At 40.6% G+C, this 27491-nt stretch overlaps 2 protein-coding genes across 5 annotated transcripts in view; one reads left to right on the top strand and one right to left on the bottom strand.

Moving 5' to 3' along the window:
* Positions 1–27491, top strand: part of LOC134217890 (angiotensin-converting enzyme) — a 531134-nt gene that overhangs the window by 347413 nt on the left and 156230 nt on the right. The gene's annotated exons all lie outside the window — the stretch shown is intronic.
* On the bottom strand, positions 10429–18439 carry LOC134213541 (uncharacterized). The gene is made up of 3 exons (XM_062692679.1): positions 18292–18439; positions 17206–18087; positions 10429–11618 (listed from the first exon to the last, which is right to left on the bottom strand). Exons 1-3 carry the CDS (start codon positions 18328–18330, stop codon positions 11349–11351), a joined length of 1191 nt encoding a protein of 396 aa, XP_062548663.1. The 5' UTR covers positions 18331–18439; the 3' UTR covers positions 10429–11348.

Below are 27491 nucleotides of genomic sequence, written 5' to 3'. Positions count from 1 at the left end.
TGTCCCGCATAATCCGGGACGTCTGGTCACTTTAACATAAAATTTGTGTTTCTTTTGTATTGGAACCCCCTTCTTTAGAACTTAACTCCATAAATATATTTCATGCCTTCATAAACCTCCACATTGGAGTGATTCAAATTTTGACTTTTTTTGTTCCCCGATGCTTAAACGATTGCATTTGCCATTTTAATAATTCTCCCAAATTTTGAGCTAATTTGGATCTAATTTGAGTCAGCACGCGCAGTTTGAATTTTGTATGAAAATTAATATGAAAACAGTAACTTCTATGCAAAACCGATCACCAACGCTTCCAACGAAAATTTACCAGGAAAAATGTCATCTTTGTTGTGAAACGATTTGATGCTTGCAAGAAAAGTTATTAAGGGAATACTGAATCGTGTGAAATTCATTTTAACACGTAAAAGAATAACATCAATATCAATAATGAGCATCTTTGTTTTGTTTATAACTTTGCTTCCAAGCTACAAATCGCTTCGTAACAACAACTGCTTTTCAGCTTAAGAAGTATTCTATGTAGTCAATGTGTTGAATATAGCTAAATAGTTCATGGGCCGCCACACGGAACGGTATTTCACATAAGGGTTGATTTTCACAGAAATTTCCATACAAACTTTAAATGACGTGTGCACATTCAAATTACATCCAAATTTGCTACAAATTTAGGAGGATTATTAAAATGGCAAATGCAATCGTATAAGCATCGGGGGACAAAAAAAGTCAAAATTTGAATTACTCTACTCCACATGCCGAATTAAATTTCATTTGCTTGATTAGTTCACTAGGTGTGCAAAAACTTGTGTTTCATTTTCATGGGAGCCCTCCTTCGTAATTTTTCAAAAAGAATTGATTTTTTTTTTTCTTTTTGAGATAAGATTTACAGAGGAAGACTGAAGTGGAAATGAACAGTTTTCCTATCTGATCGCCTTCTCACATATCTAAATCAAAATTGTTTCATCTTTTGGAATATTCCAACCACATAAAAAACAGTGTTGAATCGTAGTTGTATTCATCAACATCCTTGACTAACAAGATTGCCAACTAGATATCTCATATCGTTAATGATTTGTCATTCGTAGCACCGGATTGCGTCGAACAAAAAAAATATATTCCGAAATTTATCTCACGCCGCTAGTCAACCTTCCTTTTTATACTCTCAGCTCAAGTACAACAACAAACAGCACCCATTCAAAACTGATTCATAAACCGCTATTCATTTCCAGTAATAAAGTGGAAACCAAAGCCTTAATGTATCATAAATGGCTGGTCATCTTGACGGCCGATCCATCCTCACCAACAACAAGAGCACTTTCGATTGCATAAAATCGGCCTTCCCACAACCAGCTCGTTTATGCATCAATTAGACCACCCTCAACAGCAATCGGAGTGCGAATGATTCAATGGCAGAAGCTCTGCTCTTTGCGCCAGGTGGTACCATCTCCTAATACCGATTTTATCCCAGCTGATGCTGCTGCTGCTGGGTGCGGGTCTAATCCATACGTTGATCACTTCGGCGATCACCGCCGCGAACCACCACGCTACTCGGGTTCTCGTTCTTGGGAGTGTAAGTTTTGACCTTTAGGTAACATCTTCTCATGCTGCCGACACAACGCGCGACGGTTGGTGGTTGCTGGATTTTACAGCCACCGGTCTTGGAAAATAATGAAAGACGCAAATAATAATCATGCGGCGGCGACGACGACGTTGTTGATTTGTTCAACGTTGCAACAATCCCATATCGACGCGAGCCAAGTCTCGAACAATTGTACCCATGCGACGACGCGGTTACATGGAGCTTCACAGGGGACGATTTCCCGAGTGTGATGATGTTAAAAATCGATAAAATTCGAAATGATTTTGAAGTGATCGTATTTATTGTGATGGTTTTTTAGGATTAATTTGATTATTTACCCATAATTAAGGTAAATCGACTCATTTTGCCAATAGATGACACAAATTTCAAAACGACTATGAAACTAGTGAAAAATTCTTTTTTAAAACGATTATTCCTTAATTGTACGAAATTGGATTTGAACATTGTGAAGTATGGAATCTGGATATAAATCATATTATTCCTTAACGTATTATGGAATTTTTGATCGGACATTTTTCTATCAAGTTCGGAAGAAGTACATAACTAGTAAACGATCAAGTAATTAATAAATGATCCCACTTGTATTAACCAAAATTGATCAGTCTTTTCGAGCTTAGAAAACCATTAATATGCAATGTGCATGCTTTAAAGTTTCTTTTAATCAAAACCAATAACAATGCCAGCCGGCGTGGCACAGTTAATTGATGGAGGATGAGTTCGCAGCTCACTGATACAATTGACCGTTGTTTCTTTTGCATATCAGTGAGCGCCACGAGAAACGAATACAGCTGACCTTTCATGAGTCGATGCTTTATTATTGTTCATTTAGACCAAAACTGTTTGTATGACGCTGATGAACTGGCAGCAAGGCCCACTTCCGGCGAGATTCGCACGGAAAAATGAAATAAATATGCAGCACTGCACCGTGTTATCTGTCGCAAAATTGAACTTGTTTTGTCGCTGACAACGTCGCTGGCACCAAATTGAAGTTCGGAAGTCGATTTCCACACTTCCGACCATGTGTGGTAGCAAATTAAAATTTTGTTCTGACGTTCATGCTATCGGAAGTAAATTCGGAAGTAAAATGTCTAAAGTCGTAACATAATTTAGTGCTAGAAACACAATACTCTATATCTACTCTCGGGAGCAAATTATGTCATACTGAAAACATTATTTTGGTTAATACAGTTTCCCTTCCCAGAATTTTTACATATCGATATTTACATGAGTCGATGGTTCCTTCGCATCGAGGAGGGTTGACTGAAGTTGACTGTCAAGCAGAGGACTGTTCTACAGTATACCCCCGCTAATCCGTATATTTATGGCCGGACTATCGAGATTTCTCTCGTTAATCCGACTGTCAAATCTATACCAATGAAACAAAACAAAATCACAACACAAATTTGGAAACTGACAGTATAATGTGTTTAAATGAGTGTTGATAGTTTTTAGTTCGGAAGATTTTGAATTAGCAACTGTCAGTTGACTGTCAAGGAGGTTTGACTGTAGGTGATTATGCAACAATAATGAACTGAAATCTATATAAATTTTATGCCGAGACGACTGACAGAAGTCTTCAACACAGCGGAGGAGTGACACCTAATTAATCAATGTGAATGTCATTTAATATATATAGTTTTTGGTCAGTATTCTGTCTTATAACTATTTCCTACGAAAAAAAATAGTTTATTTTTAATTATTAGTCTAGAATACAAAACATGTTACAATCGTACCAATTTAGCAGCATTTCGCGTAAACGTTACACTCCAAATGATAGACTTTGGATACGGGCATGCTCAACGGATAACTGGCCATTTGATTTGTGTCCTTCTACTTTTCTCGCGTAGTGTGTATGAGTAACGACTAAATAATTTACACTACTTCGAAGACACAAAGCGAAAAGTGCAGTGCAGTGTACGATCTATCAATCACCAATTATTATTTTCCATCACAGTCATGCTAGAAAAAAAAAACCAAACAGAAATTCACAAAATGATGGAAAAAATAGTTACCTCCATCGGTGGACCCTAAAGAATGATGATTGTCTACTGATGAACATATTCTAAGGTTTCAGATAACTCTACAATTCTTAAATATCTTGGCTGTGCATATGCACATCACATGTTTCGAAATGGTCAAATTGAAATTTTGCGAAAAAGAATTCACGTGTCTTGAAGGGACATGAACCCTCAACCAACCTGCTATCGCCTCGATACTCAACATCAGTGACGGGAAATGTCATATCGATGTCATGGGACTAACTTGCTAATAACTTTTCTCACAAGTCATTTACAATTATGTTTTCCTTAGAAACATGTAGCCCTTAAAGGACCTGAAAACTTTTTCTAACAGGTAATTTCTCTAAATATGATATTGGAGGCGTGAGAGCCGAATTAGTGTCGAATGACATTAATGTCATGACATTCCGTGACATTTTTTTAATCTCGCTCTCATGGCTCATACTTTGTATTTAGAACAATGATCTGTTCGACAAAGTTCTAGGACCCTTTAGGTACTACATGTTAATCAAAAAGTCCGAACTGTAAATGACTTTTGAAAAAAGTTATTAAGAAATTAGTAATAGCAATGCCATGAAATTTTTTTGACATTTCCCATCACTGCTCAACATTATAATCACATCAACATCGTCGAATGCAGCCATGTACCTGCTGCAATCACGGATCTATTTTCTGACTATTTTCCGATGAAATTTAATCCTTATCCTTTGTCGTTCCTTTGACGTTCCGTTCTTACTCCTGAACTGTTTCGAAAATTTCTTAAGAAATCCCTTGAGGATTTCTTCTGTTAATTCCTTTACAAAATTCTATTGGGAACTCCGTCCGCGAATTCCTTTAGCAGTTATTTCTGGATCTTGTACAGAAATTGTTTCGGGAATTCTGCCGAATATTATTTCGGAAATTCCTCCAGTAATTGCTCCCAAAAGTCTAAGACAAAATTCTAAGAACTTTCTTAAAAATATTTGAACGAATTGTTAAAACAGTTCAAGGAGTTCCTTAAGAAATATTCGACATTCTCAAATTTCTCTAAAAAGTTTCTTTTGAATCACCGAAAATTCCTTCAAAAGTTCCGCCAAGGATTTCTTCGAAAACACAAGGAAATTCCCTCATGTATACTTCCAGAAATTTCTTCGGTAATTTCCTTGTAAATTCCTTAGAAAATTCCATTGGAAATTCCTTTACGACTTCATTCGGGAATCCCTTCGGAAAATTCTTCAAAAATTTCTTTCGGAAAGTTCTTCTGAAATTTTCTTACAAATTCCTTCAGAGACTACTTCGGACATTCTTTTACGAATTTTGTTTTGGAACCCTTTGGAAATGCCTTCAAAAATTCCTTCATGATTTGTTTTTTCGGAAATTTCTTCAGCAATTTCTTTGGCAATGTTTTTTGAAAATTCTTTAGGGACTTTTTTGGGAATTCCTCCAGAAATATCTTTGACCACCCTTTCAGGAAATTCATCCAGGGATTCCTTCGGAAAGTATTTGAGATTTTCCTGAAGGTCATTCTTCCAGACATTCCTTTGAAAAAAATCCTCATTATTTTTTTCAGCTTTTCCTCCAATAATTTCTCTAGCATTCTATCAAAAATACAAGAAATAAATGTTTAGAATTTCTTTAAAATTCCCTCCAGGAATTTCTTCAGAACTGGCTGCGAAAATTCCAGCAAAAACCATTAGAAACTCCTTTGAGATTCTATTCAGAAATTTATTCGAAAATTCCTATACAAAATCTTTAGGAGTGTTAGCGGAAATCCTAAGGAAAGATTCAAATATGACATCCACTACGATTTGAAATATCTGGCCTTCCCTTTTCCGATCTGCGAACTGCTAGTACAGCGGTTCTCAATCTGGGGTACATGTACCACTGGGATTTTTTCTCGGCTTCGCAGTCTCTATGCAGTTAAACAACTACTTATTATCTATTTACCGACGTTTCGATGTTATATTACATCTTCTTCATAACATCGAAACGTCGGTAAATAGATAATAAGTAGTTGTTTAACTGCATAGAGACTGCGAAGCCGAGAAAAAATCCCTGTGATTCAGTAACTCAGTCGATAGCTACTCCGTGATTGTACCACTGGGGGTACATTCGCTGGCTCCATGGAATACATCGGACAAGAATGCGTAATTGCTGTTGTACTCTAATTACAATAAAAACTTATCGGAAGCCACCTTTCAAGAGGCTCGGAATCCTTCTTTCAAGACGCTCGGGAGCCTTCTTTCCAGAGGTTTAGGAGCCTTCTTTCAAGATGCTCGGGAGCCTTCTTTCAATAGGTTCAGAAGCCTCGTTCCAATAGTCTTGGATAATCTTTTCAATAGGCTCGAAAACCTCCTTGCAAGATGTTTGGGTGCTTCCTCACAGAAGGCCTCCTTTCAAGTGGCTCGAAAGCCTCCTTTCAAGAGGCTCGAAAGCCTCCTTTCGAGAGGCTCGAAAGCATCCTTTCGAGAGGCTCGAAAGCATCCTTTCCAGAGGCTCGAAAGCTTAATTTCGAGAGGCTCGAAAGCTTCCTTTTGAGAGGCACGAAAACCTTCTTTCAAGATGCTCGGGAACCTCATTTCAAAAGGCTCGGGAGCTACCTTTCAATACCGCTTGGCAGCCTCCTTTCCTGAGGTTCGGGAGCCCAAACCTCTTGAAAGAGACCTCGCTCAGAAGCCTCCTTCTATACGGCTCAGACCTTCCAATCGGCTCAAATGCATCCTTTCAAAAGGCTCGGAAGCCTTTAACAATTTTCAGGGTTGTAAGAAGCTTGATTTATGAACTTAATTTGAACTGAAAACTTTCACGGAATAATAAAATAATGCGGAAGAACGGTGATAAAAATAGGGGGTACCTCAATGAATGCAAAAGTACGAAGGGGTACCTCCCAAGAAAAAGGTTGAGAACCGCTGTGCTAGTATATTATAAAAGTTCATCACGGCTTGATGGAATTTCCTTTTGTTTATGAGGTTTCATCACTGCGAGCAACTTATTAATTGATTTTCATTGGCTTTTATCGGTGAAACGAACTACCCAAACTCAAAGTGAAAAGGAGCATTTTTACAAATCACGATGAATTGTTGTTACGTGAAAAAATCCAATAAGGAGCGCCAATTTGTGCGAATATCTGACTGATCGATAGCACTGTTTCAGAACGCCGAACAACATAAAACAAGGTTGAAACTGCTGTTATTTTGCCTGTCATGGTATGATAAGGCTTGTACCTGGGTGAACGTCAAGCAAAATAACAGAGGTTTAAATTTCTTCAATGGCCTTCTGCTTACTTTTCAACTTCTATACGATTTCATGCTTGTCGTTTGCTTGCAATAACTGTATCTTTGAAAATCCTCCGTGAGTTCTATTGGAAATTCTTTCAGGGATTCCGTTGAAAATGCTTTCATGAGTTCTTTTCGTAAGACCTTCGAGAATGTCTTCAGGTATTCCTTCGGAAAGTCCTTTGGAAAATATTTTATTCTTTAAAAAATAAAATTTTAAGAAAGCTTTAACAGCATTCTTGAAAAACATTTCTTAAGGAATTGTGAATGGTTTTACTAAAAAAAAGGTTGGAATTCCTGGAAAAAATGTCGAAGGAACTTTTGGAAAAGTTTTGTAAGGAATTTCTAGAGGAATTTTTCGAAACAGATCCACGTGGAATTTTCTAAATTACTCGCAAAGAAATTTCCTGGTGGAGTTTTTTTTTTATTAAATTTTCTGGAGAAATTCCTTAATTTCTTCAGCAATCCCTAGAAATCCCGAGTAGATGGCAAATACCTCGCTTTCATGTAGCTGAGCGACTATTATAGCAAAACAAAACATTTAAGCAACTGCTAAGCTTGGAGGTGGATTTTGATGATCCTAGGTTATTTTTTGGATCCATACGCAGATTTGAAAAGTTGAGTTGTATTCAAGGTGTTGATCATTAAAATATTCGATGGCTTAAGAAAATCACAAAGTGCGTCTGGAAGACCGCTGAAAAATGGATTGTGGTTTGAAAAATCACAAAGCGCGTCGAAACGACCGCTGGAAAAAGGACTGTGATTTGGAAAATCACAAAGCGCGTCAGGACGACATCCGGAAAAAGGATTATAGTTTGGAAAATCACAAAGCGTGTCGGGACGACCGCTGGAAAACGGATTGTGGCTTAAAAAACCACAAAGTGCCGCTGGAAGACCGCTGAAAAACAAATTGTGGTTTGGAAAATCACAAAGCGCGTCGGGGCGACCGCTGGAAAACGGATTGTGGTTTGGAAAATTACAAAGCGTGTCTGAAAGACCGCTGAAAAATGGATTGTGGTTTGGAAAATCACAAAACGCGTCGCGACGACCGCTGGAAAAAGGATTGTGGTTTGAAAAGTTACAAAGCGCGCCTGGAGAACCGCTGGGAAATTGGCTCCTCCCCTAAAACCCCTCCCCCTAAAACCTGAGACGTCATTTTTTAACAAATCCCAAGTTTATTTTGGAGTTCAGTTTTCAAAGGAATTAGGTTCCTCAAATGCAACATGGTCAATGTTCATCTTCGGCTCGCACAATTAACCTAGGAAAAAATCTTTGCATCCTATGCTAGAGGATTTTCTCTGCCTTTTTTTATGAGAGAAGAAAGGGAATGTGGAGTTTGGGTAAGTGACTTTCAACGTGACATCTCAGCGTGTCAATTGGGAGCAGCAAGCCATGACTCGGCCTCTTCTTGTCAGAACCCCGTAGCGTGCACACGCACCCACGGAGAGCTGCTCTCTCACTGCATTTTGCTCCGCCATTTGGGACCACACAGCATAGGTAGGTAGTAGAGGTAGTAATATTGACATAATCCAAAGGGAACTGAATAAACGAGAATTTGCCAGCAAGGATCAAATGGATGAAGGGGGATGTTCATTTTTCAATACGAATGACCCAAAACAATATGAAATAACCCAAAAACACACTTTCAAAGTCGCAAAACAATATTTCCACTTCAAAATGACTATAAGAATTCAAAGACCATCTCCATCCCCGGTCCATAACCCAACAATTGAGATCCCTGAGCCATTCTGGATGACATTTCCCTGAAAAAATATGGATAACTTTTCAAAAGCAGTTCAAACGTCTTAAAACTCTATTCCTGAGGAAATGTTGTGGGGCATTTTCCAAAACTATAGATGGCAGACCTGGAGAATCACGGTGGTCATACAAAGTATTGAGAATTTACCGCATAATGTGCTCTAATTTCGAATTGATCCTCTGTTCCATCATATCCAGGGGTGTATCTGATGAGATTTTTAATATATGTAACAACAAAAAATCTGGGGCAAAAAAGGCTCTCATCATTCTGACAAATCTATTTTATAGATTCAGATATTGTTTGGGTTGTGTAAATTTGATATTTGGGCGTTGCCGGTGCCGTTATTGACCAATGAAAAGTGTAGGTAGATCTTTCGGCCTGTGTACATTGAGGTTGGTAAGCAACTTCTTTGCTCCATCCAATGGATCTCTGTGCAATTACGATTGTTCTGGTTAAACCCGGAGTAGCAACTACGGTATGTTTGGTCATGATGCTCATGCTAGGTAATTTGGTATCCAATGACATCGTATTATCTATTATAGATTGAAAGTAGAAGTTTCAAACCATTAATTTTGATTTATTACATTAAAATGTAAAATAACTGAAAGAAAACAAGAAAATCAAAGTAGTTTATATAATCGCTCAGTAACACTCGAGCAACAACTACAACTGAAAACTATTTGCTGCATTATTGTCATTATCCCTTAAAGTTAATTGCGAGATATTTTGGCATAGTGATCCGACGCTAAATACCGATACCTTGAAGTTGTAATATGCTTCCAACATACACCCAGATTTTTTTTAAACGGTTTGGTTTAGTCGATTAAGACCCTTAAGCGTCAATGAAACAATGAGTTAACCTTAAGAAAAAAAAATCACAAAAAATCAAAAAAAATCAGCTGTGAAAGTTCAGGTCAACCGATAAATTAATTAATTCCATGCGCGTAAAAACAATCTCTTACGGAACTGTGGAAAACAACCTCAAACCATAGGAACATATTACTTTTCGTCCAAACTTCTCATGGGTCTCCTCGTCCGCTTTTATTGGCCAAATCACGAATCGAGATTGATTTGCTCTTTTTTATTTCTGGCGCATCGGTTTTTCTTTGTGTCATTCTGGCAGTTTATTCAATAAAATGTTCTCTGAAATTTATTAATTATACAATCGCGTGATTTATCTCAATGATGCATGTATTTTATCGGTCAACATTATCTTTCTTTATTCTTTTTTGGAACAATATTTGGCCAACTATTGTCTTTTTGGGTACTCGAGAGCTTACTTAAATTAAACCCTTAAACACGTTAATCTACATTTGCATCTGGAGTCCATAAACAAATTTGTTACCCATTTGCTAATCTACTTCTACTCGGGCCACCAACCAATAATGGATGCGACTCGAGGGGCGTGTGAATCGTTTTTCTCCGACAACAAACAATCAGAACAAAAGCACAGAACATGTTGTACCCACCAGCATAGTAACATACAAACAAAAAAAAACGTGACCCGACCAGCATAGCGCAGAGACTGACTCGCAGCTACCTACCTACGATAATGGATGATGGGAGGAAGTTGTAGCGGCCTACCTCGATTGTTATGCAAGATTTATGCACTGGCGAATCGAACACACCTACCCACCACAGCAAGCGGTTACCGTGGCAGCCATTCGTTTGGCTAATAAATGTCATCCGCCCAAAAGACACACTAATCGTGGAAGCTGTCAAATTGTTATTCTATGTGACTTCTCACTCGCTGGAAACGACGAATAAATTTGCAAACTACGACGGTTATAAAAATTACATTTTTATTTATTTTTCGTTTTTCGACTTATATTTACATACAAAATACACAATTATGGTAGGCTCATGCAGCGCTTTTTACGTAATTGCACTTCGCATTTCATTGCATTTCCGCGTCCTCATCGATCCTTGTCTTGTTCCTTTCAACGAACAACGATTTATTAAACAAAAAATAATCACATTTCAGTTGCAACACACTAAAAATAACTTAGGCAAAAACTGAACGTCACTGTTTGTGCTGCCGTTGCGTGCTTCGCATTTTGATTCCAGAAATAAAGGAGAAGCAGTAATCAAAAAGGAAGCGATCAAAATATGTATATCGGTCCCAGCCGAACGGTACCATGCGTAAATATTATTATCACGTCACGATGCCGCGGCCGGAGTGGTGGTAACTTTCGGTTTCGTAATCGCGGTTTTTTTGTTGTTTTCTTTTCTTTTGGCAAGTGTACGAGGGGTCGTACTTTTTGGTTTCAACATTTTGGCGCCCGTCCTCGGGCGGGTTGGGCTGGCCTTGAACGAGTGCACGCGGATTTCTTTTGGATGCATCAGGTTGGCGAGCGCGCGGCGGGAATCGATAATCGCTTGATAAACGACCTTGTGAGGCGGATATCGCTGCCGCGCCACTCGATCGGCTATTCAAAGTGGAATGAGAACTGAAGAAGAATTGAGTTGTTAAGCATTAATCGTAGAGTAACAATAGGGAGAGTTGATAACAAATTGGGGTGACATTGTTTCTGTTTTGCGGGTTTGGTAGTGTAGGGTGCTGCTAATCTTGCTGCCGTGGCTGCCCGTGCGGCGGCCAGGGTGATTGCATGAGTGGTGGTGGGTGACGGTGGATAACTGTACTGGCAGTGGGTTTCCGTCCACGGTTTCGCGTGTAACTAAGGTTTAGAACATCTAGAAGGTACTTAGTGGTGGTAGCTGTAGTCGTTTCCGTAGCCGCTGAAGCTCGTATAGCTGGTGTCGTAGCTGTGCTGCAGTGGCTGTTGGACGTATGTTTGGTGATGGATTGGCTCGTGGTGGTGGTGATGGTGGTAAACCGGGACGGCCACTGGGACCTTCACTGGAACCGGGACGGGTCGCTCCACTGGGACGTGCTTCTCAACGGTCACTGGGTAGGGGCGATCGACAGGGTAATGAACTGGAACTGGCACTGGCTTCTCAACAGTGTATGGGACCTGTTGATGAGAGGTGGGGAAAAAAGAAAAATAGAAGAACTTCTGCTTTTTCTACATCGTAGCTTTAGGTTGTCATTAAAACTTCCTAATTTGGATTTTCTGGCAAATAAGTGTTTTCGAGAGCATTACTACTGAAGAATTTATGCTTATTATCTCTGTATATATGCACGATATGGTTTTGATTATGCATTTCAACTTGTTTTACACAACTGTGTGAAAAATACGATCCCCAACGGAAAATGAGCGAGAACGAAGCGTTTTATCAAAGCCTGTTCGAAAATCTTAAATCCGTGTCAAAACCAGCGTAAAAAGCGACTTCACCAAAAATCGATGCTTTGTGTTTTTATGTGCTTCTGGATCATCTAAAAAACGCGTTGAAAACTTTTCTAAAAAAATTACGAAAACCGCATAGAAAACGTGTCGATTTTATTAAAATAGATAAATGATCTGAAAAGTGGACGAGGCATCTCTTTTGGCAACGTTGTTATGCACAGCATGTTTTTTAGTTGGGATTGCTCATATTATGCGATATGAAATTATTTATCGCATAACATGTCGACAAACTATAAAAAGAAAAATAGCCCCTTAATTAATAGATATATGATTATTTATCAGCAAAATAGGTGGATATAATTATCATTCAAATAATGAAACATGTTTTGGCTTTGCATCAGAAGTTGCGATAGTGTTTCTATGGTTGCGAGTCCCATTTTAAAACGAGGAAACAAAAACAAGTTAGTTTCTAAGTTAGATCTATTTTCAACAAACCTTAATCACTGAATAAATCATTATTTTGAATTCGATTTCATCCAGCTGTCACTGATTAAAAACGAATTTTTCATCAAATATCTCTCTTGACGCGTTGTAAAGATTATGACGCTCTTCAAACAAAAATCTACTCCTTCGCTTATTTTTATTCGCAACGGAAAATAAGCGCAAGATATTCGGCTAAGAAAAACATACCTCTGGAAAAAAAAAGCTACTTTGATGTTTTTGAAAACTTGGCCGGCACGTGGTAGATTCTGGCGTAGAATAATTTGAAAGCACGTGTTATTTGTACTGCAGATGAATTATACACATCTATGAGAACCTTGGAAAATGATCACGAAAGTTGTCAAAGGCACAAGGCACAATATCTTGTTACAAGGCACAATATCTTAAGCATTAGCTAACTTATGTATGTAGAAACTTCATTTGTCCATTCCCGTCAACCTCATGTGCTGATTTCAATATTAGAGAATTTCGGATCACTCTGCAATGCTTCATGTCTTTCACAAGCAGTAACAAAGTTAAAAAAAAAATAATTGTCACTTCTTACAAATTTATTTACATCATAGCTACGAAAAAACTCACCTGAGAGAGAAGACAGATAGCCATTTTTGCGTTTATCCTCATGTCTCTTCTCTCTCAAATCACTAATTCAAACGAGTTTCAAATTTTAACATACCTCACATGTCAGCAAAATGTATGTGAATAAAATTAGTTAGGGATTTTCCATTCGTAATGATAAACATTTAATTTGTTATTGTATACAATTTGCGACAGTTATCCAAATAGATCTCATCATTGAACAATATTATAGAAAAATTTAAATTTACCTTTCCCATCAAAATTTTTTATTTGCTAACCTATTTTTAAATTTATTTAAATTCGACTTTGTTAACGAACTCATATTTTTTGACGCCTCTAGCTATTTTTCAAATTCTAAACAAAAATTCAAAATGTGCTGCTTTTTAACTTTTGTCTAACATTCGCCCAATTTTCAACCAACATAAGGCCAATGCGTCAGGCAGCAGTTTTTCAGTTTTTGTTTTCGATTTTTTAATAGTAAGGAGTTCAAAAATATGAAAAGGTAGGCCTCAAATAAGTCAAAGAATCGACTGAGACAAAAAAGAGATAAACCGTTTGCCAGGAAACATCGATTCCGTTAAAAAGCGCAATTTTTGATAAACATATGCAAGATTTCATGTGAAAAACATGATTTCAATGCATTCGACCAAGAAAAACACATGAAAATCATGCAGTGTTACAAATTCACGTCAAACTATTTGAATTCGGTTGGTTTTGATACGCACTTGGTTCGAACCCTGTTTGTGCTATGAGAATTTTAGTTTTTTTTTCAACACTGGCGGTAATTTTTTATCCAAAATCGCACAGTTTAACTTTTCTATACAGACGGCTGTCTAGCTTCTGTCGAACTTTAGAAAGAAAAAATAAAGCGCACATTGAAGTAAGTCAACGAACACGAAAGTGACCTGTCATAAGACGAGTTTAAACAATCCCATTGAATTCCACCACTTAATTGTATCTTGACAGATACGTATTTCGACCTCAACAGTAAGGCCGTCTTCAGTGTCTCGTACTTGACTCGACTTCAGTGTCTCGTACTTGACTCGTCGAGTCAAGTACGAGACACTGAAGACGGCCTTACTGTTGAGGTCGAAATACGTATCTGTCAAGATACAATTAAGTGGTGGAATTCAATGGGATTGTTTAAACTCGTCTTATGACAGGTGAAAACATTCCACTAAAAAGCTCAACATAATTTTCTTAACGAAAGTGACGCCTCTATTAACTTTCGTGGCAAAACCTCATTGCTATCTGTAAGAATGTGTGTGAAACGTTGCCACCAATCACCTTTTCTTGCTCTTCCACACTGCCGTAATCATATTGAGGTTTCCATCCACATTTGTATTAGTAGATTGTTTACAAAATATTCCTTTGTTTGCTGTTAGAACTGTACAGGGAAGAAATAAACTACCCAATAGTGAGTTTAATTCACCCAACCTCAAACATCCGTACGGGAAGCCAAAATTGAGGAAGTAGGGTCGAAGTAGTTTGCCTTTACTCCCATGTTAAAAATGTACCCAACGGAAAATTTATTTACCCAAATGTAAGTTTAATTTATTCAATTTCGACCTCGGGTAATAAAACTCAAAATTGGCTTCCCGTATTGAACTGGCGTCGTTGGATTGTTTGGCTCCTTTGTTTTTGACAACAAAAGAAAGAGTGGATGAAAAAGAAGAGAAAAAATAACTCAAAAGTAAGTTTTAAAATACTCAATTTTGGGTACTTTTTATCTTCCGTGTAAGTTTTGCTTGTTTGGTGTTAGGAAACAACAAACAAATCCCGAGGTACACTAAAAAAAATAACGCAAATTTTTACTAGGACGCATGATTTTGTCTGACAGACATCAAATAAAAATGAAATTGTTAAATTTGATTCAGTGTGCAGCGCGAAAAAATGGCTCTGTAATAGTGTTGGTAAAATCTGCTTGAAGATCTTAATAAAAAACTGTATGATTGTCAGTTAAACATTTAGCTTCGTAGTCACGAATACAACCTTAGGTAATTTGCAAATTGGAGAGACAATCGCAGAAAAAAAATTACAGAGAGAGACACATTGTCACATTCAGACGCCATAAGACAACTTGTCGTGTTTTGTGTTCACGGTTGTCGTCAATGAGACGTTCAAAATCAGCTGATGTTTTCCCTTGATGACAGTTGTCAGCCTTCCCTGGCCAATACTGAAGAACAAAGATGACAAATAAGTATACCATTTTAAAGCAAAAATTATTACAAAAATTGTATACGAACCCAGTCATTATCAGAAATGGCGTTCAACAAAACGCTCACTTCAACCGCACCACCATATCGTTAGCATTGTTGACGGTTTGAAAAGAACGAAAGACGAAAAAAAAGCGAATGAGTGAGTAACTTTTGTTTCCAATGTTCAGTGAGAAATTTGAACACTGATTTTATGATTTGATAGAAATTGTGACAGCTTTTATGAATGCGATCTACAACTTGCCTTTCCCGTCAAACAATTTTCCCACGTTTTGCTGTCTTAGTCGACTTATTCAGGGTCAGAATCGACCTAAAGTTGGTTCAAAATCAAGCGAATGTAAGCCTATAATTGAATTGTAGCACTTTTTCGGTTTTTTTGTTTTAAAATTAAATAATATTTTGTGGCGTGAAGTTGTGAAAAAGTTAACCTTGAATGATTGAGCAAATACCATTTTAAGGAAGCGATTTGTTCTCATTTACCTTCTTGAAATTTTTATCCGCTATTTTCTCTTATCACAACTTTTCCATGTGCTGTATTGGTTAGTGTTGCAATGTTAATTTCTATTATTTCAATATGTTTGTTTGATTTTTTATCATTTCTGTCAATTTTGATTTAAAAATATAAAATAATTGATAATTATTTTTATAAAACTTTAATTTTTCATATAAAGTTTCATTTAGTTTCTCCCTGGGACGGGACTTGCAAAAAGGAAAAAATGTAACTTCATCTGCAACCAGCAAGTGCTGTCACGAATTGTCAGATGCAACCAGCACCTTTTTGTGTGAAAGTATTGGTATCCCTCAAAAAGTATTCCGAATGATTTTGTTTTACGAGTACTTTTTCACTTTGAAAAGTATTCTAGAATAACCGGACAGATTATTATTGAACAGTTATAAATACATGTTTTATTTCCGATAGGAAAATCTTTATAAAAATAAGTTTACAGATTCGTAAATTTCAAACACGTTTATTGTGCTCAGAAGATTCTACCCGGGATTTAGGTGAAACACTCAAGGAAACAGTTGAGAATTGATGATCAACTGTGATGAAAAGAAGAACAAGTGTCAAAACAAGGAAAAAGAAAGCCGTCTTTGCAGGTCTCGTCTCAGGTTTCTCCCATTTCTTTTGCAATATTATGATGAGGAATCAAATTGCATTCTGAAGTACACTTTAACAAGATCTGACTCTTGCTTCCTCGAATTTCCATTGATTGAGAAACAAAAAATATAATGAAAAAACTCGCAATTGACCGAAACATTTTGAAAAACGGTTTCCTTTTCCTTTTGGGATTATATTGTTTAACATCGCCAGCTCGCAGCTAACTGTTTATTAGCCTTCCTGGATGAAAAATTTGAGATTTTCAATCCTCATCAAATTCAATTATTCGGTAAAATGACAAAAAAAAATAATAACCAACATTTCTCAAGCCAAGCCGGGGTTGAACATTGGTGACCTAAGGCATGGCATTGACCACTGCGCTACGAGAGACCTAAAAAGGGTCAATAATTAGAAGAAAAAAAAACTGTAGCACGCTTTTAATAGTTTATCCGAACCAAAGATTGATAGATGATGCACAGCATAGTATGTTCTCCACACTGAAAAAAAATCCGTGGTAAAAACTACTATTTTGTAGACCACGCTCTGTTTTTAAAACAACCATGAAATTTCAGTAAATTTTACCATGGTTCCTAAGAAATTCACCACAGTTTCAGTTCATATGACAACATTCCGCATAGGCCACAGTTGATTTTTACTGCGCGCATGGTAAAATCAAACGGGTTTGTTATCTGCTGAAAATCGTGGGTGCGTATTCTTAAATTAACCCTCGGAATGGTAGTTTCGACTGCAATATTTTTTTGCGTGCATAAATATTCCAAACCACTATGGATCAATCACACGAAATAATGAACAAGTCCTTCAATTTGAAGTCAACGCAGATCAAGCGATTCCAAAAATTGAAGACTTTTTCGTGTCTCGTAAAAACATCGAATAACCCATTACCAACATCCCATCAACTTACGCGCTTCTCGACGTAGTAGGGCTGCGGAACCGGGACCTTGACTGGGTATGGGACTGGTTTCTCAACCGGGACCGGGTAGGGACGGTCCACTGGGACCTGCACTTCAACTGGGACAGGCTTCTGGACGGTGTACGGGACGGGTTTCTCCACTGGGACGGGGTACGGGGCAGGGACGGGGACTGGGTAGGGACGGTCAACCGGAACCTTAACTTCAACTGGGACCTTCTTCTCGACGGTGTACGGCACTGGGACTGGCACTTCAACCTTCACGGGCACCTGAACGTGCTTGATCACCTCGTAGGGCTGGGGAACGGGAACCTTGACCGGGACGGGCACCTGCTTTTCCACGGTGTAAGGTTGAGGCACCAGCACCTTGACGGGGTATGGACGGTCGACTGGGACATGCACTGGGTACGGAACCTTCTTCTCCACTGTGTATGGAGTTGGCACACGGACTGGGACTTTCACGTACTCCTTATAGTGGACTGGAACGTGCTTCAAAACTTCGTATGGCTGTGGAATCGGTACTTTCACTGGATATGGGACTCGCTTCTCGACAGTGTAAGGCACATGTTTCGTTACAGTATATGGCACTGGTACTCCCTTCAGCAGGGTTACGGTTTTGGTCACATCGGTGTGTTCACCAATAAGGAAGCTCTGTCCGTGACCATATCCATGAACTGGAGCCGACTGGTAAGCTCCTCCCAGGTTACCATGTCCACCAATGTAGCCCACATCCAGACCATTGATTCCGTACCCATAGCCCAGATTCAACAAAGCACGTTTGTCCAACTTTTTCTCCAATGGCACTGCATTGGCGCTAGATTTCTTTTGATCTGATTCAGCGTTAGCTGAAACCAACAAAAGCGCTGACAGACAAATCTGTATGAAACGAGAAGAACACAAATCATCTATTAACATCACTTTAACAACTCATACGAAGCATATTCTTGTTCCCTTTTCCAATAATGTCCGTTTTAGCCACTTTACACTATTCCCAATAAAGTCCTTTTACGGTCAACGTCACTTAGCACAAGAATGTATGCTTCTTCTAGAACGAAACACAACTCCAAGAATTCTACTCACAAACAACTTCATAGCGATCCCACTTATAATTGTTCGCATCGATCCCAGACAATGAACTGGATGCTGATTTGTACTAACTTGCCGCTTTTATACTACTTAAAACTATGATATTCACTTTCGTTCCATTCTGGGGTGGCTGCATCAAGTCCAACCAAAACGTGGGGTGCCCACTCTTTCGCTGAAAGTCAGGGCTTATCTCTTCTCTCCCGTTGATGTCTCTCAACTTTGCTCTCGAAAACGCGCGCACCATCATCAAGCCGGGTAGGACGAACGTCGCACGCGAACAAACTTCACATTTTCAACCCCTAATGTTTCCGTTCCGAGGGCGCCCAACATATCTCACCGCTCGCGAAACAAATCGAGAGCCATCGGTGCGCTCTCACCTTCTCTCAACTCACCCTCCACCTGAACACGCGCGACGACGCGGCGGGTCGGAAAATTCGCGACAATTTTCCTCTCCCCCGGTGAGACACGCAGACACGGTGGTGCGAGAGATTGAACCGCAGTTTGACCGCGCAACTTCCAATGTTTCAGTTTATCATCGATCTCACGAACCGGCGCGGCGGCATCGGCAGCAGTGGCGATGGCTTGCGTAGCTGTTGCTGCTCTCGCTGCTGCTGCGCCGCTGTTTGGTACTTTTGCGGCGTCACAAACTACTTAGGTTCACGAATAAGCCGGTTATCGGTTACGGGATGATAGCGTACCGCATTATTAGGTTCAAAACAGTAAAAAATGAAACATCTCATTTAAATATATGTCTGTTATCATTTTTATTAGGAGGAATTAGATGTTCGATTAGCGATCATCTCTTACAAAATAAGTCGAAGAGGTCTTCAATCAATTTGATTTGCTATTTTAATGACCGGTTATCGATTCTATTTAGTTTCCCGGATGTAATTTTCTTCTTTCTACTTTTTGGCAATGCAATGCCCGTGCCGCTGTGAGCAACATGAAATATGAAAATAAGTGCAAAGCTCATGTTTGTCAGCAGACTTCCAAATATTTAAATGCCACAAAACGGCGGTTTTACTCAAATTACATAAGAAATATGTTGATTGATAATACAAATATACGAATCTCAACAAATGTTGCATTACTAATAACCCGCCAAAATATTATGGGCCGTTGCACAGCGGAAAAATGCGTGGCTAAAAAGCAACACCATTATCAATGGTGAAGGTAACATGGTTCGAATACCGGTTCGGTCTAGGAAATTTTTAAATGAAAATTTTACACAACTTCAAAATTTTATCAATATTCTAAAACCAATTAAATCAGCACTGGTTCTTTACCAGGATTAAGTTTTACTCAGAAGACCTTTAGAGATGTTTCGCTTGGTCTGTCATTATAAACTTGTCGACTCTCATTATTTACGTATATATTATTATTATTTAATCAGACTAAGGCCGAAGTGGCCTGTGCGGTATATAAGAGTCTTCTCCATTCGGCTCGGTCCATGGCTACACGTCGCCAACCACGCAGTCTACGGAGGGTCCGCAAGTCATCTTCCACCTGATCGATCCACCTTGCCCGCTGCGCACCTCGCCTTCTTGTGCCCGTCGGATCGTTGTCGAGAACCATTTTCACCGGGTTACTGTCCGACATTCTGACTACGTGCCCGGCCCATCCCAGTCGTCCGATTTTCGCGGTGTGAACGATGGGTGGTTCTCCCAACAGCTGATGCAATTCGTGGTTCATTCGCCTCCTCCACGTACCGTCCGCCATCTGCACCCCACCATAGATGGTACGCAGCACTTTCCTTTCGAAAACTCCAAGTGCGCGTTGGTCCTCCACGAGCATCGTCCAGGTCTCGTGTCCGTAGAGGACTACCGGTCTAATTAGCGTTTTGTAGATTGTCAGTTTGGTACGGCGGTGAACTCTATTCGATCGGAGCGTCTTGCGGAGTCCAAAGTACGTACGATTTCCAGCCACTATGTGTCTCCGAATTTCTCTGCTGGTGTCATTTTCGGCAGTCACCAGTGAGCCCAAGTACACAAATTCTTCTACCACCTCGATTTCGTCACCACCGATGCAAACTCGCGGTGGGTGGCTCACATTGTCTTCTCTTGAACCTCTTCCTATCATGTACTTCGTCTGCGACGTGTTGATGACTAGTCCGATCCGCTTAGCTTCCCTCTTCAGTCTGATGTAGGCTTCCTCCATCTTCTCAAAGTTACGTGCCATAATATCTATGTCGTCGGCGAAAACAAATAGCTGAACGGACTTTTTGAAAATTGTACCACTCGTGTTAATCCCTGCTCTTCGTATTACCCTTTCCAAAGCGATATTGAATAGCAAACACGAAAGGCCATCACCTTGCCGTAACCCTCTGCGTGTTTCGAAGGGACTCGAGAATGCCCTGAAACTCGAACTACGCACATCACCCGATCCATCGTCGCTTTGATCAACCGTGTCAGTTTATCCGGAAAACCGTGTTCGTGCATTAGCTGCCATAGCTGGTCCCGATCGATTGTATCATATGCGGCTTTGAAGTCGATGAATAGATGATGTGTGGGCACGTTGTATTCGCGGCATTTCTGCAGTACTTGGCGAATGGCGAACACCTGGTCCGTGGTGGAGCGTTCGCCCATAAAACCCGCCTGGTACTGCCCCACGAACTCCCTTGCAGTTGGTGCTAGTCGACGGCATAAAATTTGGGAGAGTACCTTGTAGGCGGCGTTCAGCAATGTGATTGCGCGGTAGTTGCTACAATCCAGCTTCGCCCTTTTTGTAGATGGGACACACGACACCTTCCATCCACTCCTGCGGCAAAACTTCCTCCTCCCAAATCTTGGTAATGACCCAGTGCAGCGCTCTAGCCAGTGCCTCACCACCGTGTTTAAAAAGCTCTCCTGGTAGTTGGTCAACCCCAGGGGCTTTGTTGTTCTTCAGCCGGCCAATTTCCTCCTGGATTTCCTGGAGATCCGGAGCCGGTAGAATTATGTCCTGCGCGCGTTCTCCCAGGTCCATCACCATACCGCCATCTTCGTCTGCCACGTCGCCATTCAGGTGTTCTTCGTAGTGCTGCCGCCACCTTTGGATCACCTCACGCTCGTTCGTAAGAAGGTTCCCGTTTATGTCCTTGCACATATCAGGCTGTGGCACGTGGCCCTTACGTGAACGGTTCAACTTCTCATAGAACTTTCGTGTGTTATTAGTGCGGTACAGTTGCTCCGTTTCTTCACGGTCTCGATCTTCCTGCTGGCGCTTTTTCCTCCGGAAAATCGAGTTTTGTCTGTTCCGCGCCTGTTTATATCGTGCCTCTTTCGCCTTCGTGCGGTGTTGCAGCAATCTCCCTCATGCTGCATTCTTCTCTTCCACTAACTGCTCACATTCGCCGTCATACCAGTCGTTTCTCTGATCCGGGGGCACCGTGCCAAGTTCAGCGGTTGCGGTGCTACCAATGGCGGATCGAATATCTCTCCAGCCATCTTCAAAAGACGCTGCGCCTAGCTGCTCTTCCGTTGGAAGTGCCACTTCCAGCTGCTGCGCGTATTCTTGGGCTAGTCTACCATCTTGTAGCCGCCCAATGTTAAGTCGCGGCGTCCGACTTCGACGCGTGTTGTACACCGTCGAGAGTTTTGAGCGCAGGCATACTGCAACGAGGTAGTGGTCGGATTCAATATTCGCACTGCGGTAAGTGCGGACGTTTGTGATGTCGGAGAAGAATTTACCGTCGATTAGAACCTGGTCGATTTGGTTTTCCGTTTCTTGGTTAGGTGATCTCCATGTGGTCTTGTGGATATTTTTGCGGGGAAAGAAGGTGCTTCGGACTACCATTCCGCGGGAGGCTGCGAAGTTTATGCATCGTTGGCCGTTGTCATTCGATACGGTGTGCAGACTATCCGGTCCGATAACCGGTCTATACATTTCCTCCCTTCCTACCTGTGCGTTCATGTCACCGATGACGATTTTAACGTCCCGCAGTGGGCATCCATCGTATGTCTGCTTCAGCTGTGCGTAGAACGCTTCTTTCTCGTCGTCGGGTCTCCCTTCGTGTGGGCAGTGCACGTTGATGATGCTATAGTTGAAGAAACGGCCTTTAATCCTCAGCTTGCACATCCTTGCGTTGATTGGCTGCCACCCAATCACGCGTTGGCGCATCTTACCCAGCACTATGAAGCCGGTTCCCAGCTCGTTGGTGGTGCCACAGCTTTGGTAGAAGGTAGCCGCTCGATGCCCGCTTTTCCACACTTTCTGTCCTGTCCAGCAAATCTCCTGCAGCGCCACGACGTCGAAGTTGCGGGGATGTAATTCATCGTAGATCATCCTGTCGCAACCTGCGAAACCTAGCGACTTGCAATTCCATGTTCCAAGCTTCCAATCGTGATCCTGTATTCGTGGCCTAGGTCTTTGCCGATTATATCGAGTCGCATTATCTCTTATATTGTTCGTAATGATTGGTTTTCTAGGCGGCTTATTGGGCCAGCGCAAACCTCCTGTCTCGTCGGAGGGCCGTCGTGTCAGGGCTGTTTAGCGTCCCACCTAACACCAGGACTTGGGCTTGTGCGCTTTGAGCGGCACACGGTCGCTTTGGTGGGGCCTACTTGCGGATACATGCAGCTTTTTATAGAGGTTTAACAGGGCCCACTGTCAAACCCCACCACATCCTAGGCAAGCGTATACGTATATATAGTAGGTACAAAATAAGAAATTTCTTTTATTTTTTTTAAATGTTTTGTTTTGCTTACTTTTCTATATATATATAAAAATGAAGTGGTATCCGCATAACTCGAGAACGGCTGGATGGATTTTCTCCATTACTTCAGCAGATATGTTTATTATCGTTTCCGACGGGTTTATATGATATTTCCTTATGCGAAAATTACGAACAAAGTTGAGTAAATCGTGAAAAACTAAAATTAAGATTCGTATGGAAATTTCGCATGGACAGTTCACAACGCGCATTTTCGCCTACTATGCAGGACAACGTCTGCCGGGTCGACTAGTCTGATATAATGCTTGAGAAAAAATATAACAGATCGAATTAAAGATCGCTTGTTTATAATGTTTATTTTTCATTTATTACATTTCAGTTCCAGATATCTGCAATACAAGTGCACTGTTCCATTCAATCCAGTCCGTGTCTTCGCCACACTTAATCTATAGTTTGCAAAAAATGTGCTATTTAGACCTTAGTTGAATTACTTCATTTGTCATCAGATGAGTACTATCCACAACTTGTATGGGAAGGTGGGTAGACTTGATCCCCGGGGAGACTTGATCACCCCCTGTTTTATCGAGAACTAAAGTATTTTTGTTATAGCGTATTGTTTAGTATAGATCCTCTAGTCAAATGACCTTTATGTGGTGAGTTATTTTTTGGATTGACAACCTTATTTATTCTGCAGGGCGGTTTGTATGTTTTGACCTTCCTGAGGATTTTTTTATTGGCCACGCAAAATTTGACCAACTTTTCATAACAATGATCAAATGCTTTCGTGCAAAACAAAACGAGCGTAGTTCCGATGGAATCTCGATCTACAGTCACCATTGGTCGGCATATTAGTTCTGGTTTTTGGAGAGAGCATAAAACATGATAAAAGTAAACGACACATAAAATGACAAGCAGTGGAAAAAATGCGTTTTGAACATACCATCGGAAAACCAGGAACATCTCCGGTGGCCAAGAACTAATCTCAGGTTTTGTAAGGGGACAGTATACAAGAAGAGTGTCCGCTTCTGATGGTCCTGATTTTATCAAAATCGGAATATTCTACGCGAAGTTATGCTGATTTGAATTTTGACATAATTTTACCTATCTCAACCTTTTTGTCTAACCCCTGTTTATATGTTAAGTGGATTTATTTCGTGGCAATGTATTCAGCACAGTTGTGGAGAGGATGGGCGGTCGCGTCACTCAAGCAGGTTAGCGAGTGGGGATTCTCTGAGAAGTTCTTTGCCTTCGTCCGAAATGTCCACGTAGGACGCACTTTCAATGTTTTTATCGGGCATGCAGGGTTCTGGCGATAACGCTGTTCTTGATCGCCATAGACGGAGTCTTCTGCCCCCACCCTTCAAACATATAATGATTCATCAATGCCGATGACATTTTGTTAGTTATAACCGGAGGAAACGGAGTTATAACCGATCATTGACTCTGATCACTACCGGTAAAATTCGATCACGGTTGTCAACTGTATCGAACGAAAGATCACAGTGAACGATCTATGGGAGTCGATCCTTGGAGCGGTGAGCACAACAGCACGAGAAGTGGTAGGCACTGCACAGAGGCGACGCAGGACGGGTTTGATGTGGAGTGTCAGAAATTGACAGACGAGAAGAACGTTGCCGGATCTTGGTGTCTGGTACCCAATCGAATAGAGATCGGTAGGAAGCAAGAGCAGCCGCAAAACGAACCCACCGCATGAAGAAAAAAGAGTACGAAGAACAAGTGATTAGTGAGGCGCAGAAAAAAATGGAGCAGAATGGAGGTTTTATGAGACTGTCAATGGCGTGGGGAGAAAGACAGCGCCATCTGCCGTAATCGGCAACGACCAAGAAGGGAATTTGCTGACAGATAAAACCGAAGTGGCTGCCAGGTGGAAGTAGCACTTCGAGACATTGTTGAATAGTGGAATGACGGTGCATCGGTGAACAGAATAAATATTAGCGACGATGGACAAGCTGTGGAGTCACCTACAGTAGATGACGTTAGAAAAGCTATTGAAGAGTTGAAAACAATAAGGCTGCGGGGGAGGACCAACTCCCATCTCAAACATGGCAGTGAGCAGCTTCATGAAGTTCTACACCATATTATACCGAACACATGGTAAGACGAGGAATTGCCTGCTAACTGGTTGGACGGCCTCATTTGTTTTCTCTTTAAGAAAGGGTACAGACTGGAGTGCGCTAATTACCTAAGAATAACCCTCCATAGTTCGGCGTACAAAATGTCCCGTATTCTGTTCAACAGAATCAGACCGCTTGAAGAGTCCTTCATCGGCGCATACCAGGGAGGTTTTCGTGAGGCCCAATCAACGACGGATCAAATGTTTACCTTGAGACAAGTCCCTGATAAATTCCGTGAGTACAACTTGAAGACAAATAATCCGTTTATTGATTTCAAGGCGACGTATGGTTTAGTGAAACGGAATGCATTATGGAAAATTATGTTAGAACATGGTTTTCCGGTGAAACTGATACGGCTAATTCGTTTAACGTTAAACGTATCGAAATCAAGAAGTGCGGATGAAATATCGACAATATCGCATATGCTTCTGGGCTTTGCGGACGATTTCGATATTATTGGGGTTGATCCCCGTGCCGTGGAAGAAGCTTTTATGCCTCAGACAGTGAGGATTGGACTCACGATCAATACTAGCAAAACGAAGTACATGCTCGCTGGCAATCAACGTAGGTTCATTAGTGGTGGTGGTAGTGAAATTGTGCAGGATGGTGAAAAATTTGAAGTGGTATAAGAATTTATGTATCTTGGTACATTCGTGACTTCGATATCATCTTAGTATACGTTGTCGTTGGAGACATACCTGGACAGTATCGTTAGTGCCGTCTCTCGTTGGGCCACTTCGATAGAGTTCTCCATGACTGCCAGCAAATGCATCGTTGGCAGGTCTGTCGTGAAGGACACCAATTTTTCGGCCCGAGCATCAAATTGGCGCGTCGTTAAGGTGCATCAAGTTGGTTGCTCGTTAAAGTGCTTGGTGTCTTTATCGACCGGAAGGGGTCTAACCTTCCTTTCCCACTTCCTTGGGGTAAAGTTGTTAATTTGATCCAAAACCTGTCCAAGCCTCACAAGCCAACAACAACAACAACAACAACAGGGCGCTCTTCTCTACGGCATGGAACTAACCTGCCTTACCCACCGTAACCACATCGATACCCTGTTGCCAACCTTCAACCAGTTCGTGAGAGCTGTATCTGGATTGCTCGTCCAAACCTGCCGATGCTGCCTGTACCGAGATATGTAAGTATCCTGCCATTCTTCCATAGTGTGCTAGTGGGTCCGGACATCATACGACCCTTCTCCTTATTAAAGGGCAAAACAATGATGCCACTCCATACAACACACGCGTTTTTTCAATCACTTTTTGTCAACCGATTTTATTGCAACAAAGCCAATTGCATGTGGGACATTGTTCTTCTGTTTGCTGTAGAAAATGAGCCAGATCTCGCGATGCATTTCAAAATTACGAACAAAATGGATGAATAGGGATCACAGAGCCTAATCCGTAAATACCTAGGATGAGGTTTTAATTTTAGAAATCATGTATCTCAGTGGTTTTATGTGGTTATTGCTTGAAATTTCACCAGCTTAATACGCTTGTTACCAAACCGAAAGCGGAATCAGTATGTCCATGCCAGAACCTCTTACGTGTGGTTTGCAATTCAAATTAGTTCATTGCAGACGTTAAAGGTGGTATCAGGTCAATAGGCTGAAGGTCATTAAGCCCAATGGTCATCAGGCCTTATAGCCATAAGGCCAAATAATCATTGGATCGAATGGTCATTAAGCCAAACGAGAAGTGAGGAGTGAATACTTACTTTCCTTTTTTTTCTTCCTTCTACCTTCATGCTTTTTTCTTTCGTTTTCGTTCTTCCTTTTTCATTCTTCCTTCTTCTTCGCCCCATTTGTTTTTCTTCTCACTTCCTTTTCCCTCTTTCTCTTCTTTTTTCCTTCTTATCTCATCTATTTTTCGTCTCCTTGCTTTTTCTTTCTTTTTCCTCTTCTTCCTTTTTATTTCTTCCTATTACCTTTTCCTCTTCTTCCTTTTTCCTTCTTTTTATTTCCTTTTTCGTTTTTCCTTCTTCCTTCTCCCTTGTCCGTTCTTCCTTTTACTCTTTTCCGTCTTTCTTCCTTCTCATTTCTCAGTTCCCCCATTCCACTTCTCGCAACGCACTTCGCGCTTCTCATTGCTCACGTGAAAAGTGATAAGGGCGAAGTGAAAAATGATGAATAAGCAAAGAGGAGTGTAAAGTAAGAAGTTCAACGTCTCACTTCTCACTCTTCACTCCTTATCTTACGCTTCTCATTTCTTATTTCTCACTTATCACTTATCGGGGAGAAGTGCAAAGTGTTGAATGTGTGACGAGAAATGAGCAGTGAGAAATCGCTCTTCTCACTCTTTATTTCTCACTTCTCACTCTAGAAAGTCAGACGTTTGAGATGTGAAGTGATAAATAAGGAGTGAGAAGTGAAACTTCTCACTGCACACTTTCACGGTGATGTTTGCCACTTT

The sequence above is a fragment of the Armigeres subalbatus genome, chromosome 2, assembly GCF_024139115.2.
Source record: "Armigeres subalbatus isolate Guangzhou_Male chromosome 2, GZ_Asu_2, whole genome shotgun sequence".
In the NCBI taxonomy this organism is placed as follows: domain Eukaryota; kingdom Metazoa; phylum Arthropoda; class Insecta; order Diptera; family Culicidae; genus Armigeres; species Armigeres subalbatus.
Note: the sequence above shows the minus strand (reverse complement) of the source record. Positions and strands in the feature narration are given on the sequence as shown.